Raw genomic sequence first — 13,267 nt, 5'->3', positions numbered from 1 at the left:
AAACGGACGCAATGAAAGTCTATGGACGCGTATCAAAAATGCGTACTATTGCGTTTTTAGCGTCCGTTTTCCTCTGCGGTTCCCATAATTCTTTTTTTTCCCCTGGGTCACGTGTTTGTGCAAAACGCAATAGAAAACGCATTCAAACGCAAGAAAAACGCATGCGTTTTTCAACTTGCGTTTCTTTGAATTTATACGCGTTCTACAAACGCAGCAAGTATGAACAGGCCCTAAGAGTTCCAATGCTTAGGATACCGGGCGGTTTAGAACTCTGTAAGACACACATACTTGGGTGCTCTCTTCTAGCGGAGTCGAGGCCCTTCATGCAAGTGCTAGAAAAATGCATTCAAAACCAAAGCACTTACAAGAAGAAGTAAAAAGGAAGCTAAAAAAGGAGGATTCAGAGAAGAGAAGAAAAGGGAAAGTAAAAAAAAAAGTCAGTTGGGATGGTGTATAGCCGTAACGCCAACCAGGAGCTAGCCAACTGCAGAGAGATATGCCAAGGGGTCAAAGTAGTGACAGACAACCTATCTCTTCCCCGGGTTTCCTAAAGAGGGTCTCTCTAGTCCGATGTGATGTGGCATATTCTGCAGATTCCTGAAATTCGAACCAGCTAAACCAGGTCTTCCAGAACTGTTCATCCCTACCATGTATAGCGGAGGTTAGATTTTCCATATATTGGATCCTTACTACTTCCTTTAACCAGTCTTGAATAACTGGGGGATCAGGTGATTTCTACCATCTAGCTATTAAAGACCTCAATTTTTAATTTGTTTCTAAAACATTGACAGAACCATGTTAAGAATTGAGACTGAAGTGCTGAAAACTAGGTTGTCATGAGGTTCCTGCAGAAGGAAACTAAAACTTAGAAAAAAATCCATGTGTGTGTGATGTAAAGTGACAAGGGCCCATCAGACTCAACTGAAAAAGTCGTGTGCCAACTTTCAGCATGGAAATTTTGAGACTGAAGCTGCAGCAAGATCTCAGAACTGAACTTCAGGGTATAAATGTGGAGTAGTGACTAAGTCTAGGGGCTCTAGGTCATCCCCATCTTAGTCGAATCTACAGGGTGGGCCATTTATATAGATACACCTTAATAAAATGGGAATGGTTGGTGATATTAACTTCCTGTTTGTGGCACATTAGTATATGTGAGGGGGGAAACTTTTCAAGAAGGGTGGTGACCATGGCGGCCATTTTGAAGTCAGTTATTTTGAATCCAACTTTTGTTTTTTCAATAGGAAGAGGGTCATGTGACACATCAAAATTATTGGGAATTTCACCAGAAAAACAATGGTGTGCTTGGTTTTAACGTAACTTTATTCTTTCATGAGTTATTTACAAGTTTCTGACCACTTATAAGATGTGATTAATGTGCTTCCCATTGTGTTGGATTGTCAATGCAACCCTCTTCTCTCACTCTTCACACACTGATAGCAACACCGCAGCAGAAATGCTAGCACAGGCTTCCAGTATCCGTAGTTTCAGGTGCTGCACATCTCGTATTTTCACAGCATAGACAATTGCCTTCAGATGACCCCAAAGATAAAAGTCTAAAGGGGTCATATTGGGAGACGTTGGGGGCCATTCAACTGGCCCACAATGACCAATCCACTTTCCAGGAAACTGTTCATCTAGGAATGCTCAGACCTGGCGCCCAAAATGTGGTGGTGCACCATCTTGCTGGAAAAACTCAGGGAACGTGCCAACTTCAGTGCATAAAGAGGGAAGCACATCATTATGTAGCAATTTCGCATATCCACTTGCCTTGAGGTTTCCATTGATGAAGAATGGCCCCACTATCTTTGTACCCCATATACCACACCATACCATCATTTTTTTTGTTCCAACAGTCTTGGAGGGATCTATCCAATGCGGATTTCCTGGAAAGTGGATTGGTCATCGTGGGCCAGTTGAATGGCCCCCAAAGTCTCGCGATCTGACCCCCTTAGACTTTAATCTTTGGGGTCATCTGAAGGCAATTGTCTATGCTGTAAAGATATGAGATGTGCAGCACCTGAAACTACGGATACTGGAAGCCTGTTCTAGCATTTCTTCTGCGGTGTTGTTATCAGTGTGTGAAGAGTGAGAGAAGAGGGTTGCATTGACAATCCAACACAATGGGCAGCACATTGAACACATTTTATAAGTGGTCAGAAACTTGTAAATAACTCATGAAAGAATAAAGTTATGTTAAAGCCAAGCACACCATTGTTTTTCTTGTGAAATTCCCAATAAGTTTGATGTGTCACATGACCCTCTTACTATTGAAAAAACAAAAGTTGGATTCAAAATGGCCGACTTCAAAATGGCCGCCATGGTCACTATCCATCTTGGAATGTTTCCCCCCTCACATATACTAATGTGCCACAAACAGAAAGTTAATATCACCAACCATTCCCATTTTATTAAGGTTTATCCATATAAATGGCCCACCCTGTAGAACTTGTCAGCATCTCCTACAGACATGGTACTTTCAAACTGCACAATGATCTCCTGCAAGCTCCTTCATTGCTGGCTTTATAAATAGGCTCAGATTGATTATCGTTACTGCTATAAAAAATTTCCCTCAAAAGTGAGGCGGGATATTTAAATCCTTTTTTAAATATGCCCCAGAGTGGTACTCTGCAGGCTGCCACAATTGGCGAGGATTGGAATGGCTGCAGGGGAGGAGGAGGCCATACTAAGGTGGCATATTTAAATCATTTTAATATGCCCCGGATTATTACTCTGTAGGTTGCTGCGATTGGTGAGGATTGGCATGGCTGTAGGGGAGGAGGAGGCCATACTTAGGCGGCATATTTGTGGCATATTTAAATCATTTTAAATATGCCCCGGAGTGGTACTCTGCAGGTTGCCACGATTGGCGAGGATTGGCATGGCAGTAGGGGCAGAGGAGGCAATGCTTAGGCGGCATATTTAAATCCTTTTAAATATGGAGGATTGGCATGGCTGTAGGGGAGGAGGAGGCCATACTTAGGATTAAAAAAAAAAAGTGAATGGAGAAAGTCCAATAAGCCTAGTTTCAGCAGTCATTTATCTGTAGTATATATGGGCTAGTCTGCTGATGCAAGGACAGTTGTAAGTGCTTCATGTCTATGGAAAGCTTATGTCTGGGTCAAAAGGGCAAAAAGCAAAATAATACAGTCAACATTTCAAACACAGCCTTTGCCATGGCCCATAAAATAGTTAGCACTGACTGAGATGTTATAGTTATTTTGTTTGCTGTATCATGAAGATATGAATTGTATAATAGGTTTCCTATGTCCTTTTTCACCAATGGCAGACATAGTTATATGAGTACATTTGACAAGCATTTATTTGTCTTTCAGGCCAAACCTGGTTTCTCTGGACCTAAGCTTTAATAATCTCACTGATCTGTTTGACCTGATACCCAAACTCTGTACTTTGCTGCAGCTCCGAATCCTGGCACTGCAAGGTAACCCTCTGACCTTCACCCCTTCATATCGAGGCTATACTGTAGACAGTCTACACAAGCTGTGTGTATTGGACGATATTTCAATACTACCAGATGAAAGGCACAAGTCTACAGGACTGTTAAAAAACAAAGGTGAGGTGCTTTACTTCTTTGTGTGGTCTCTGGAAACACTCCAGAAAGACGTTGCCTGTGCTCCAACTGCTGTACTCTTTCATTACTTTAGATCATAAATTGGTCCCTTTGCTAAGAGTTGTTTTTTTGTAGATATGTAATTGATCTATTTTATAAAAGTGTACTGAAAAGAACCTTCAAAAAGTATTTAGAAAAAAGCCCAAAGTGCAGTACAGTACAAAGCAGTACAAAGTGCGTACATGTTTACAAGGAAATAGAGGGGCAGAACGTGATTTACCAATAGGTTCAGTAGACACATGCCTTCAGGCAGTTTGTGCTAAAACAAAATGATGGAATATGGCCAGCCCTGCATCCCCTCCATCCCTCCACCAGTTTACTGCATGCTGTGGTCTGCCTGCACTCTTGCCTATCAGTTCACTTTTTTCACACAAAAAATACACTGAATTGAGCAGAATTACTTGCTGCTGTAGCTGCACATGTATCTGGGGCACATGTAGGGCTTTTGTATGGGTGATACCTTTTTGTTCTTTTAGGTTCCTCCTACACTTGGTACGGTGCAATTGCTAATGCTCTAATATTACCAGTCTTATTAGCTGCCACTTGTGGAAGATGCCACAGATTTGATTTGCTATAGTTGAATGGTTTGCTTTTAATGATTATACCAGTGGCTGCATTCACTACTGCTAACTATTATTGGCACAGAAGGCAGAGAATTGTTTCATGTGAAAACAGCAACACATAGGGCCTGATTCACAAAGCGGTGCAAACACTTTGCACGCCTGTGAAAAGCCCTTTATCACGCCTAAACTTAGTTTAGGCGTGATCTGAAGGAATTCACGCGAACTCCCGCGCGCAAAGTTTTGCGCACGTAGCACGGTGCGCTACGCACGCAGCGCACCGTGCTTCGCGCAAAGTGCCCATTAAGCCCTATGGGACTTTGCGCGCGCGCGTAGGCGCGTAAAACTTTGCGTGCGGGAGCTTCGCGCGAGTTAGAGCACAAAACGGTGATAACTTTGCTAGTGCAAAGGTTATCACGCCTAAAGTCTTTTAGGCGTGATAACTGAGTTATCACCGCTTTGTGAATCAGGCCCATAGTGTCCAACAAGAGTTTAGGATTATTTAATTGAATTCCTGAAGCATGATTTCGGATTGGCAGTTGCTCCCTTTGCACATAAACATTGGAATCTGATGTGCTGAATAAATAGACAAGACCAATAAGATTTTTGTTGTGTTTTTTTTTCCTGGTGGACGCAAGGAGATTGAGCTGCAGTCCCCCAGTAGGTAGTAGCAGTGTTAGGGAGTCTAGCTCAAGGACTCCTTACTGAAAAGGTGCTGGCTCACGGAACAGGAAGAGCCGAGATATGTAAATTATAGTATTGAAAATGCCATGTCTAGTGCAGGTAAATGCCTTTATAACCAGTTACCAATTTCTGTGCAGAGTCTCTGAGTAATGAAGCAAAGCTGTTTGTGCATGTTGGAAAAGTACAAGGTATTCCCAATCCAAGTACTTCTACAGAACTGCAGAATGCAGGTGAATATCCCATCACTACTATCAGTTACCATGTCTGCTATGAGTTTGTTAAGGATCAGCCCTGCAGAGAGGAGAGTCAGGTAGGTTAAAAGTTTTTTTTGTTTTTTTTGCCAGCTGTTATGTTCCTCTATAGCATACTTGTCAAACGTACATGTCAAACAGGCCAAATCTGGCCCACAGAACCATCAAATTTGGCCCACAAGTGGTTTCCCCCTTTGCAATATGTTAGGCCCACTCTAGACCATCAGGGAAACAATATTGGAGGTGAAGCCCTATATCACCAGGGAAGCCATATGTGGGAGGGAGGATGGAAGCACTAGACACCAGGGAAATGTATAGGGTAGGGGAGACCTAGACGCCAGTGAACTGTACAGGGGAAGGAGAACCACTAGATGCCAATGAATTGTATAGGGGAGGGGTGCACTAGACACCAGGCACTGTATAGGGGAGGGAAGACCACTAGATACCCGGGAACTATATAGCGGTTGTAGGGGGCCACTAGACATCGGGGAACTGTATAGAGGAGGGAGGGCCACTAGACACCAGGGAACACAATAAGGGAGGGAGGTGGCAATTAGACATTGAGGTTGGCCCGCAGCATGGTCCCAGGATTCAGTTTCGGCCCACTTTGTATTTGTGTTTGACACCTATGCTCTATAGGCATGTGATGCCTATTAGGGAGCCATACGTGTTTTGGGCTTCTGGGATGTTCTAAAGAAAAAATACCTACAGGGCCCTTCGCATAGCTACATTCATCATCAAAGCCATAAATACATAGGAGAATAGTGGATTTTATGTCTGCACCCAATTTTATTTATTGTATTTATTGCTGCAACTCTTGCATGCAGCTGAAGTTGTTAATAAAGCATTGAAAACCCTTTAATAAAGCATTGAAAACCCTTTGGTGCCTGAAGGTGTTAGCATTGGTGATGTGATGTTAAATTCAGTGGGAGCATCTTACTCAATGACTCCTTCCTGATGCATCCCTGTGCAGTTTTGGCAAGCTCCGTACTCTGTACTCTGTTCTTGCTAATGTGCTTTTTCCAAAGTAAAGACATTATAAAGTCAAACTACTTTAGTGGATTGTTAACAAAAGACTAACAGACCTTCACAACTCCAATTACCTATTCAACCCTCTTCAGTATGACTTCAGCCCACACACTCAAATGAAAAGTGGCCAGAGCTCTCCCTGGTGCCACATCACAAGTTAACTTTATCCTCCATATTCCCTTGGATATCCTCACTCACACAGCAGATCACCCCCTTCCATTGCACACGCAGCACTGTATTGAAATTGGTAACATGACCCTCTCTTGGTTTGCTTCTTATTTATCAAACCCCTCTTTCCAAATCACTTAATCACTTTCAATAGTAAATCTTCCTCTACAACTCCCTACCTGTTTGTGTTCCCCAAGGTTTAGTAATTAGACCAGTGTTCTTCTTTCTTTCCACCTCCTCCCTTTGTCTTAATCTCCATAGTTACTGTATGTCTAGAGATCTCCCCACCTTTATTGTAATTTGTCAGTATTTTCTTGCCCCCCCCCCCAGCATTATGTAGCCTGTCCCCCCAGTATTAGGTAGCCTGTCCCCCACTATAGGTACCCCTCTCTAGTATGCCACTCGTTCACCTGCTCTGCCTCAGGTGGCCCCTCCTCCACAGAGTCCAGATCCCCCTCAGAGGCAGGCAATAACATTTTCACAATGAGAATCCTTCACTTACCACTTCCAGCACCACAGATTGCCACAGCTATAGGCTGTAATCTTCTAAAGCGAGCCATACACTTCTAATGCTGGGAATACACCATACGATTTACCCCCGATAGATGGATTCGATACATAATTTCACACATGTCCAATATTCCATCCAATCGTTTTGTTTTTTTTGCCTCAATTTCTGATAGAAGTGAATGGAAAAAGATAAGAGAATCGGGCACAGAATCAAGTGGAAACAAAGGTGGAAAATCGAGTGGAAAACGTATTGTGTGTACCCAGCATAAGATGTGCTAACAAGTAACAATTGTCCTACTGACCCACTCAGTATCAGATCTTATTTCAGTAGAGATCTGACCTAACAAACACAGCCAGAAGCTTTGCAATGCTCAATGCAGCCTCCCCTATGCCCTTAGCACATAGATCTTCCAAAGGGCTTTGGGGGGGGGGGGGGGGTATATGTTTTTAATAGACTTTCATTAGATTAGTGATATTAATAATGTGATGACAGTGTGTGTATCTTTAAAGAGTTAAGTCTGCCATTCCATTGCAAATTGAACAACATGATGATCTGAGCCAGTGGGGGATACAAAGGTTGAAATCACACTGAGGGCCCTACCAGACCTTAGGGTGCTCCTTCAGTTACATTGATGCTTTAGTGGTAGTAGTGATCTAAAGATATTTGCTTTGAATCATTAGCAATATGTTCCCCTTCACCAGGTCTTATTATAGAAGTGAATATATATATATGCAGTCCTGGAGTGGGAGGACAGTGTAGAATTTGCACACAAGTGTAGCGGTGTTCCTTCTGCAAAGACTAAATCGGACATAGGCCAGTACTAAAGGATGTGGTCAAATTAAACACAAATAAATAGCAACCCTTTGTACTTACCGTAGTTTCTTGCTCACAGTAACCCGTGACACTAAAGATGTTAAAATGAAAGATATTTGTTTCTCGCAAAAATGCTGAATTGAATTCCTAAAGCAAGTTTGTCATGACACCGGTCCCCGCTTACAGCTGGTTCCTACTCTACTTACACCAGTCTGCACACAAGCAGACACATCATGCATCTAAACCTGAATTGTAAATTGGGCACCATTAGAAAGTATTTACCTTTAAAGGGAATCTAAAGTGAAAATAAACTTCTGATATAATGTTTTGTATGTGTAGTACTGCTAAGAAATAAAACCTTATTAGCACAGATATGAGTCTCATACTGTTTCCAGTACAGGAAGAGTTAAGAAACTTTAGTTGTTATCTGTGCAAAAGAGCTTCTGTGAGCTCTGCAACTTTATAAAGTTGTAGACAGCACAGGGTCATTAGCCTGCTCTGTGAAATCATTTAAAATGCTGAGTGTATTGTGGAAACTGCAATTATTAGAAAATGATGCAATGTTACAAAAAAAAAAAAAAGCTATATACCTGAAAAAATGACACAATTTTCTTTGCTACTAATGTTCTATTAATTATCCATACTACACAACCAATTCATTATATCATGAAGATTTTTTCGCTTCAGTGTCACTTTAAAACAAAGGAATACACATGCATTAACCAATCTAGTAGTTATCTTGAGGTTGGTTGATGCATGCATGTTCCCTATTTAAATTGTAAATTACCCCCATTTTAACTTCTTTAGTGGTTTTTATTACTGTGTCACAGGCTTCAGTTTGTATGTCATGTTGCGTTAATATTGCAGTGTAATATTTCTGCTTGGCCCCATATGATCTCATCCAGACAGCCAGCAGCATTGGCTACAAAGCTTGCAGTTAACTACTTCAATTCTGTTGCTTCAGGTTGCATGACCGAACTTTCAAAAGTTGTGTTTTTTTTACAGTAGCAGAATATTTTCACACTAAAAGGAAAACATTTGGGCTAATTGATCTATCAGATGCAATATTTAGATTAACATAGATGGGCTTTGAATGTTGCCTGTAGCAGAAAGTTCCATGGAGTCAGTAACTCTTCGCCGGTCTTGTGTGGAGGCCTAACGCTCTGTTCCTAGGGACAGATTACCACTAAATTATGAAACTTAGTGGATGATGACTGTGTTGTTCTCACTATTTGATTTCTTACTCATATCATTTATATTTGGCTTCAGTGTAGTGGAATATCACAATGTGAATGTTTTGCCTATAAGTGCTGTAATGATCTGGGATGCGGAGGTAAGTAACATACATAATCAATATTTGTTAATTCGGCCACAGACTGTGAAGAGAAGAGTGAATAATCCATCACATTATCTGTCTTCTTCATTCTTCCCTAAGGAACTTTTTCTTTTCATACCATATCTCCCAGACATCTGTTGCTATGTCTCATTGTTCTCAAATTGTAACCATTATGGTTCAAGAATGACTAACTAGGTCCTTGATGGTAACGCCAGCAAATACTTAAATGTACCAATAACTAGCTGCTGTCTGTACAAAGCATTTTAGTGTCTGAAGCTACCTATAAATACACTTTAATTTTCTGATCATCTACACTTGGCAAAAGCTCACTTTAAGTGGGTCTCCAATTTTCAAAGAACAATCCTGATCAAATCATCTCTGTATAGATAAAGTATTTTAGCATATTGATATACACAAATTACTCTGGTGTTTCCCTAGCTCATACTGCCTAGTAGCTCTGCGTGTTTCATTGTTAAAGATGTCTGGCTGAAGGGATTACTTAAAGGGTACCTGAACTGATGTGACATGATGAGATGAACATGTGTATGTAGAGACGCAATTCTACATAGAACTAAGATATGTTCCTTTTTTTCCACTATAAACAACTGTAATGAGAGGGATATGGAGGCTGCTATATTTAGAGTATTTCCTTTTAAACAATACCAGTTGCCTGGCTATCCTGCTGCTCCTCTGCCTCTAATACATTTAGCCAAAGACCCTGAACAAGCATATGCAGATCAGGTGTTTCTGATATTATTGTCAGATCTGACAAGATTAACTGCATGCTTTCAGGTGTTATTCAGACACTACTACAGCTAAATAGACCAGCAGGGCTGCTAGGCAACTAGTATTGTTTAAAAGGAAACAAATATGGCAGCCTCTATATTCTTCTCACTTCAGTTGTCCTTTAAAGGGGAACTGAAGAGAGAGCTATATGGAGGCTGTCATGTTTATTTCCTTTTAATCAATACCAGTTACCTGGCAGCCCTGCTGGTCTATTTCTCTGCAGTAGTATCTGAATAAAACCAGAAACAAGCATGCAGCTAGACTTGTCAGATCTGACTTTAAAGTCTGAACAACTGAAACACCTGATCTGCTGAATGCTATTAGAGGCAGAGGATCAGCAGGGCTGCCAGGCAACTGGTATTGCTTAAAAGGAAATAAACATGACAGCCTCCATATACCTCTATCTTCAGTTCCCCTTTAAGGCCTCTTTCATACAGGCAGCTGAAGGTGGTGAATTTGCCGCCTTTCAACTGCTCTCTTGCGCTAGGCGGGTGCTTGTTAGCGCTCAATACTGGCGGTGGACAGGCGCTCCCCCCCCCCCCCCCCCCAAAGGAGTCACATCTCAACAATGCTGCATTCAGACGAGACATGATGTCGTTTTCTTCCGCTTGGTAAAGCCACCGCCTGCCTGACACGTATGGTGTTACAAACGCTGCCATTTGGCTGCATCTTAATTGCACCCCACTGGGTAGCAGACGGGACACTGAACTACTTAACAAGTGTGCACTTCAGTCGCCCCCTCTGAAAGAGGCCTAAAAGTTAAGAAATCAAGGTGTGTAAATGACATGTTCTCTGCAGTCAGACTTAGGTTGGACTGTGGCATAGCTCTCATTGATAAATTATTACAGGCCATAAAACTCTTGCTTGGTAGAAAGCAATTCTAAAGCTGTGTATTCTCGCTATAGTAAACATGGCCGAGGTAGCCGTATGGTAGCATCTTTGCAGAGAATCTAGCATGTCTATAGGTGTCCCCTGAGCTCCAAGACTTGTGCAGCGCAGATATTTTTAGAGCATATTTTCTATACAAAAGTGGAATTTCAGAAGTAAAATATTTACATACAGCATACCAAGGAACACAGACAATCATAAAAACTAACCCTTGTCTACAGTACGCAGGAATATAAATCATCATCTTAGGCTGAAATATCTTAAAGAGACTCTGTAACAAAATTTTCAGCCTTATTTCTTCTATCTTATAAGTTCCTATACCTGTTCTAATGTAGTCTGTCTTATTACTACAGCCTTTCCTAGTTGCACAGTCGCTGTAATATCTCTGTTATCTAATCTAATCTTCTTTCCTTTGTCAGCTTTGTCGGCTCAGGCAAGAATGTGCTGCTCTACTTTGACAGGTAGAAGTTATACACACCCTCTCCATGCCCCCTCCAGGTTCTGTATGAGTTCCAGAATGAGCTTCTCTGAGCCTATCACAAGCTGGTTAGCAGCCATGTCTTTTGTTTGTAAACACTGCCTAAAACTGGCAATTACAAGCCAGGATTGCAGCAGGGAGTGGCAGAAACAGCACAGAGGGGCTCAGGAGAACATAATGAATAGAATGGTATGCTTTTTATTGTAAGAATTTTAGAGTACAGATTCTCTAACTCTTACATGTTGTGAATCCTCTCTTATTTAAAAAAAAATGTTCTGAGTGGTTTTATTTTCTTATTTCAGTGTCACAAGTGTAAAAACCTACATATGATAACCACAGAGGGGAGTGTCCAGCTGCTGTGCTCACACAACTCTGCATTTCACACGGGTAACACACCATTTATAATTCACAACTATAAAGGAAGTAAGACTGGAAAGTACCATGTCAGAGCTAGAATTCTCCATTGAAAGTACAACCTCACTTCTCACTGTTTTGTTTTTTAACCTCCTTGGCGGTAACCCCGAACGTAGTTCGGGGTAAGTCACCGGAGGGTGCCGCTCAGGCCCTGCTGGGCCGATTTGTTTAATTTTTTTTTTGCTGGACGCAGCTAGCACTTTGCTAGCTGCGCCAGCACACTGATCGCCGCCGCCCCCCCGCACACGATCGCCGCTATCCGTCGCGCCGCACGGCCCCCCCCCCCAGACCCCGTGCGCTGCCTGGCCAATCAGTGCCAGACAGCGCCGAGGGGTGGCCCGGGACTCCAAATGACGTCCCGACGTCAGTGACGTCGGTGACGTCATCCCGCCCCGTCGCCATGGTGACAGGGGAAGCCCTCCAGAAAATCCCGTTCTTTGAACGGGATTTCCTGATCGGAGATCGCCGAAGGCGATCGAAGAGGGCGGGGGGATACCGCTGAGCAGCGGCTATCATGTAGCGAGCCCTGGGCTCGCTACATGATATAGGGGAAAAAATTTAAAAAAAAAAACTGCTGCGCTTCCCCCTGGCAGATTTTTTTATACCGCCAGGAGGGTTAGAGGTGAACTGTAGTGAAAATAACACAATTAATAAAATTGCTCATTGTTTACTATATTTATTTATAGATTATTTAGTCAGTATTTGCCCGTTGTAAAATCTTTCCTCTCCCTGATCTCCCTTCTGAAGTTTATCACTGGTGGTGTCTTTAGTTCTGACAGGTGATCTATATGGAATGTTCGTTAGGGCTCAAACTCACTAGCAGCCTTTTCTAAGCGCTAGTGATTTGAAAAAGCTCTTGCTAATGCAATGCTATGGGGGATTTTTATAAAATCGCATTGCTCAAGTGGGATCACACCCATAATATAAGCAAGAGCTTTTCAAATCACAAAGCACTCAGAAAAGCGCTCCTAGTGGGTTCCAGGCCTTACCGAGAGTTCTATGCACAGAGGGAGAAACTGGTTGCTTGGCAGTAGGAAAAAGCTATTATCTCCCACAATGCAACAAGGTTCACAGAGAGACACACACACATACTGTATCTATTTATGACAAGGTAAAGATTTCTCGTGGGAAAGAGGGTTTCAGCTACTAACTGAGATGAAGTTCAGTCCATAAAGTTCCTCTTTAAAGTGAAAATAAATGGGTCAAGCAATGTACAGTATACTTCTTGAGCATCTTGTTTCTGGGAACCAGAGACAGATCTTGTTTTGAAAATAGCAAAGCCTTGTGTTTCAATAATTTGCTTTAATCATAAATACCATACCTTGAACAGCAATCAATTGCACTATAAATCACCTTTTTCCTATGCTGTAGTCACTTACAGGAGGTAGTAAAAATTTGATGGATCTGACTAGTAAAAAAAATTGACAATTCTAACTAGTTTCGAAACACTAAGGTCCTATTTCCTCTAGGTGCGAATCTGTGCTTTTTTTGTTTTTCAGCACGCAAATTTGCGCAGCAATGAATTTCCATTAGATGCTAAAATCGCAACCAGGATAAAAACGACAACCATGTTGCTATTTTTTGGATGTTGCATGCAGGAAAATAGCATACAATGCGAATTTTGCAGGTGTTTTCGCATAAACGATCATTAATAACAATAGTACTTTCTTTGTAAAAATTGCAACCCGCATTTGTTTGTTGCAAATTTGCATTCACAGTTT

The 13,267-nt window shown here is 41.8% G+C and overlaps 1 protein-coding gene across 3 annotated transcripts in view; it reads left to right on the top strand.

Moving 5' to 3' along the window:
- The window catches only part of LRRC43 (leucine rich repeat containing 43), a 65,610-nt gene that overhangs the window by 29,409 nt on the left and 22,934 nt on the right, over nucleotides 1–13,267 (top strand). Inside the window, exons 5-7 of one of the 3 annotated variants that reach the window (XM_068271614.1) lie at nucleotides 3,333–3,571; nucleotides 5,010–5,102; nucleotides 11,074–11,115. In XM_068271614.1, the coding sequence (XP_068127715.1) occupies nucleotides 3,333–3,571; nucleotides 5,010–5,102; nucleotides 11,074–11,115 (374 nt within the window). Of the gene's footprint in view, nucleotides 1–3,332; nucleotides 3,572–5,009; nucleotides 5,183–11,073; nucleotides 11,116–11,434; nucleotides 11,520–13,267 lie in introns of all 3 variants that reach the window. The other 2 variants (XM_068271613.1, XM_068271615.1) reach the window with 2 other exon arrangements.

This window comes from Hyperolius riggenbachi, chromosome 1 (genome assembly GCF_040937935.1).
Source record: "Hyperolius riggenbachi isolate aHypRig1 chromosome 1, aHypRig1.pri, whole genome shotgun sequence".
Taxonomy (NCBI): Eukaryota; Metazoa; Chordata; class Amphibia; order Anura; family Hyperoliidae; genus Hyperolius; species Hyperolius riggenbachi.
This window is presented reverse-complemented; position numbering and strand designations above follow the sequence as displayed.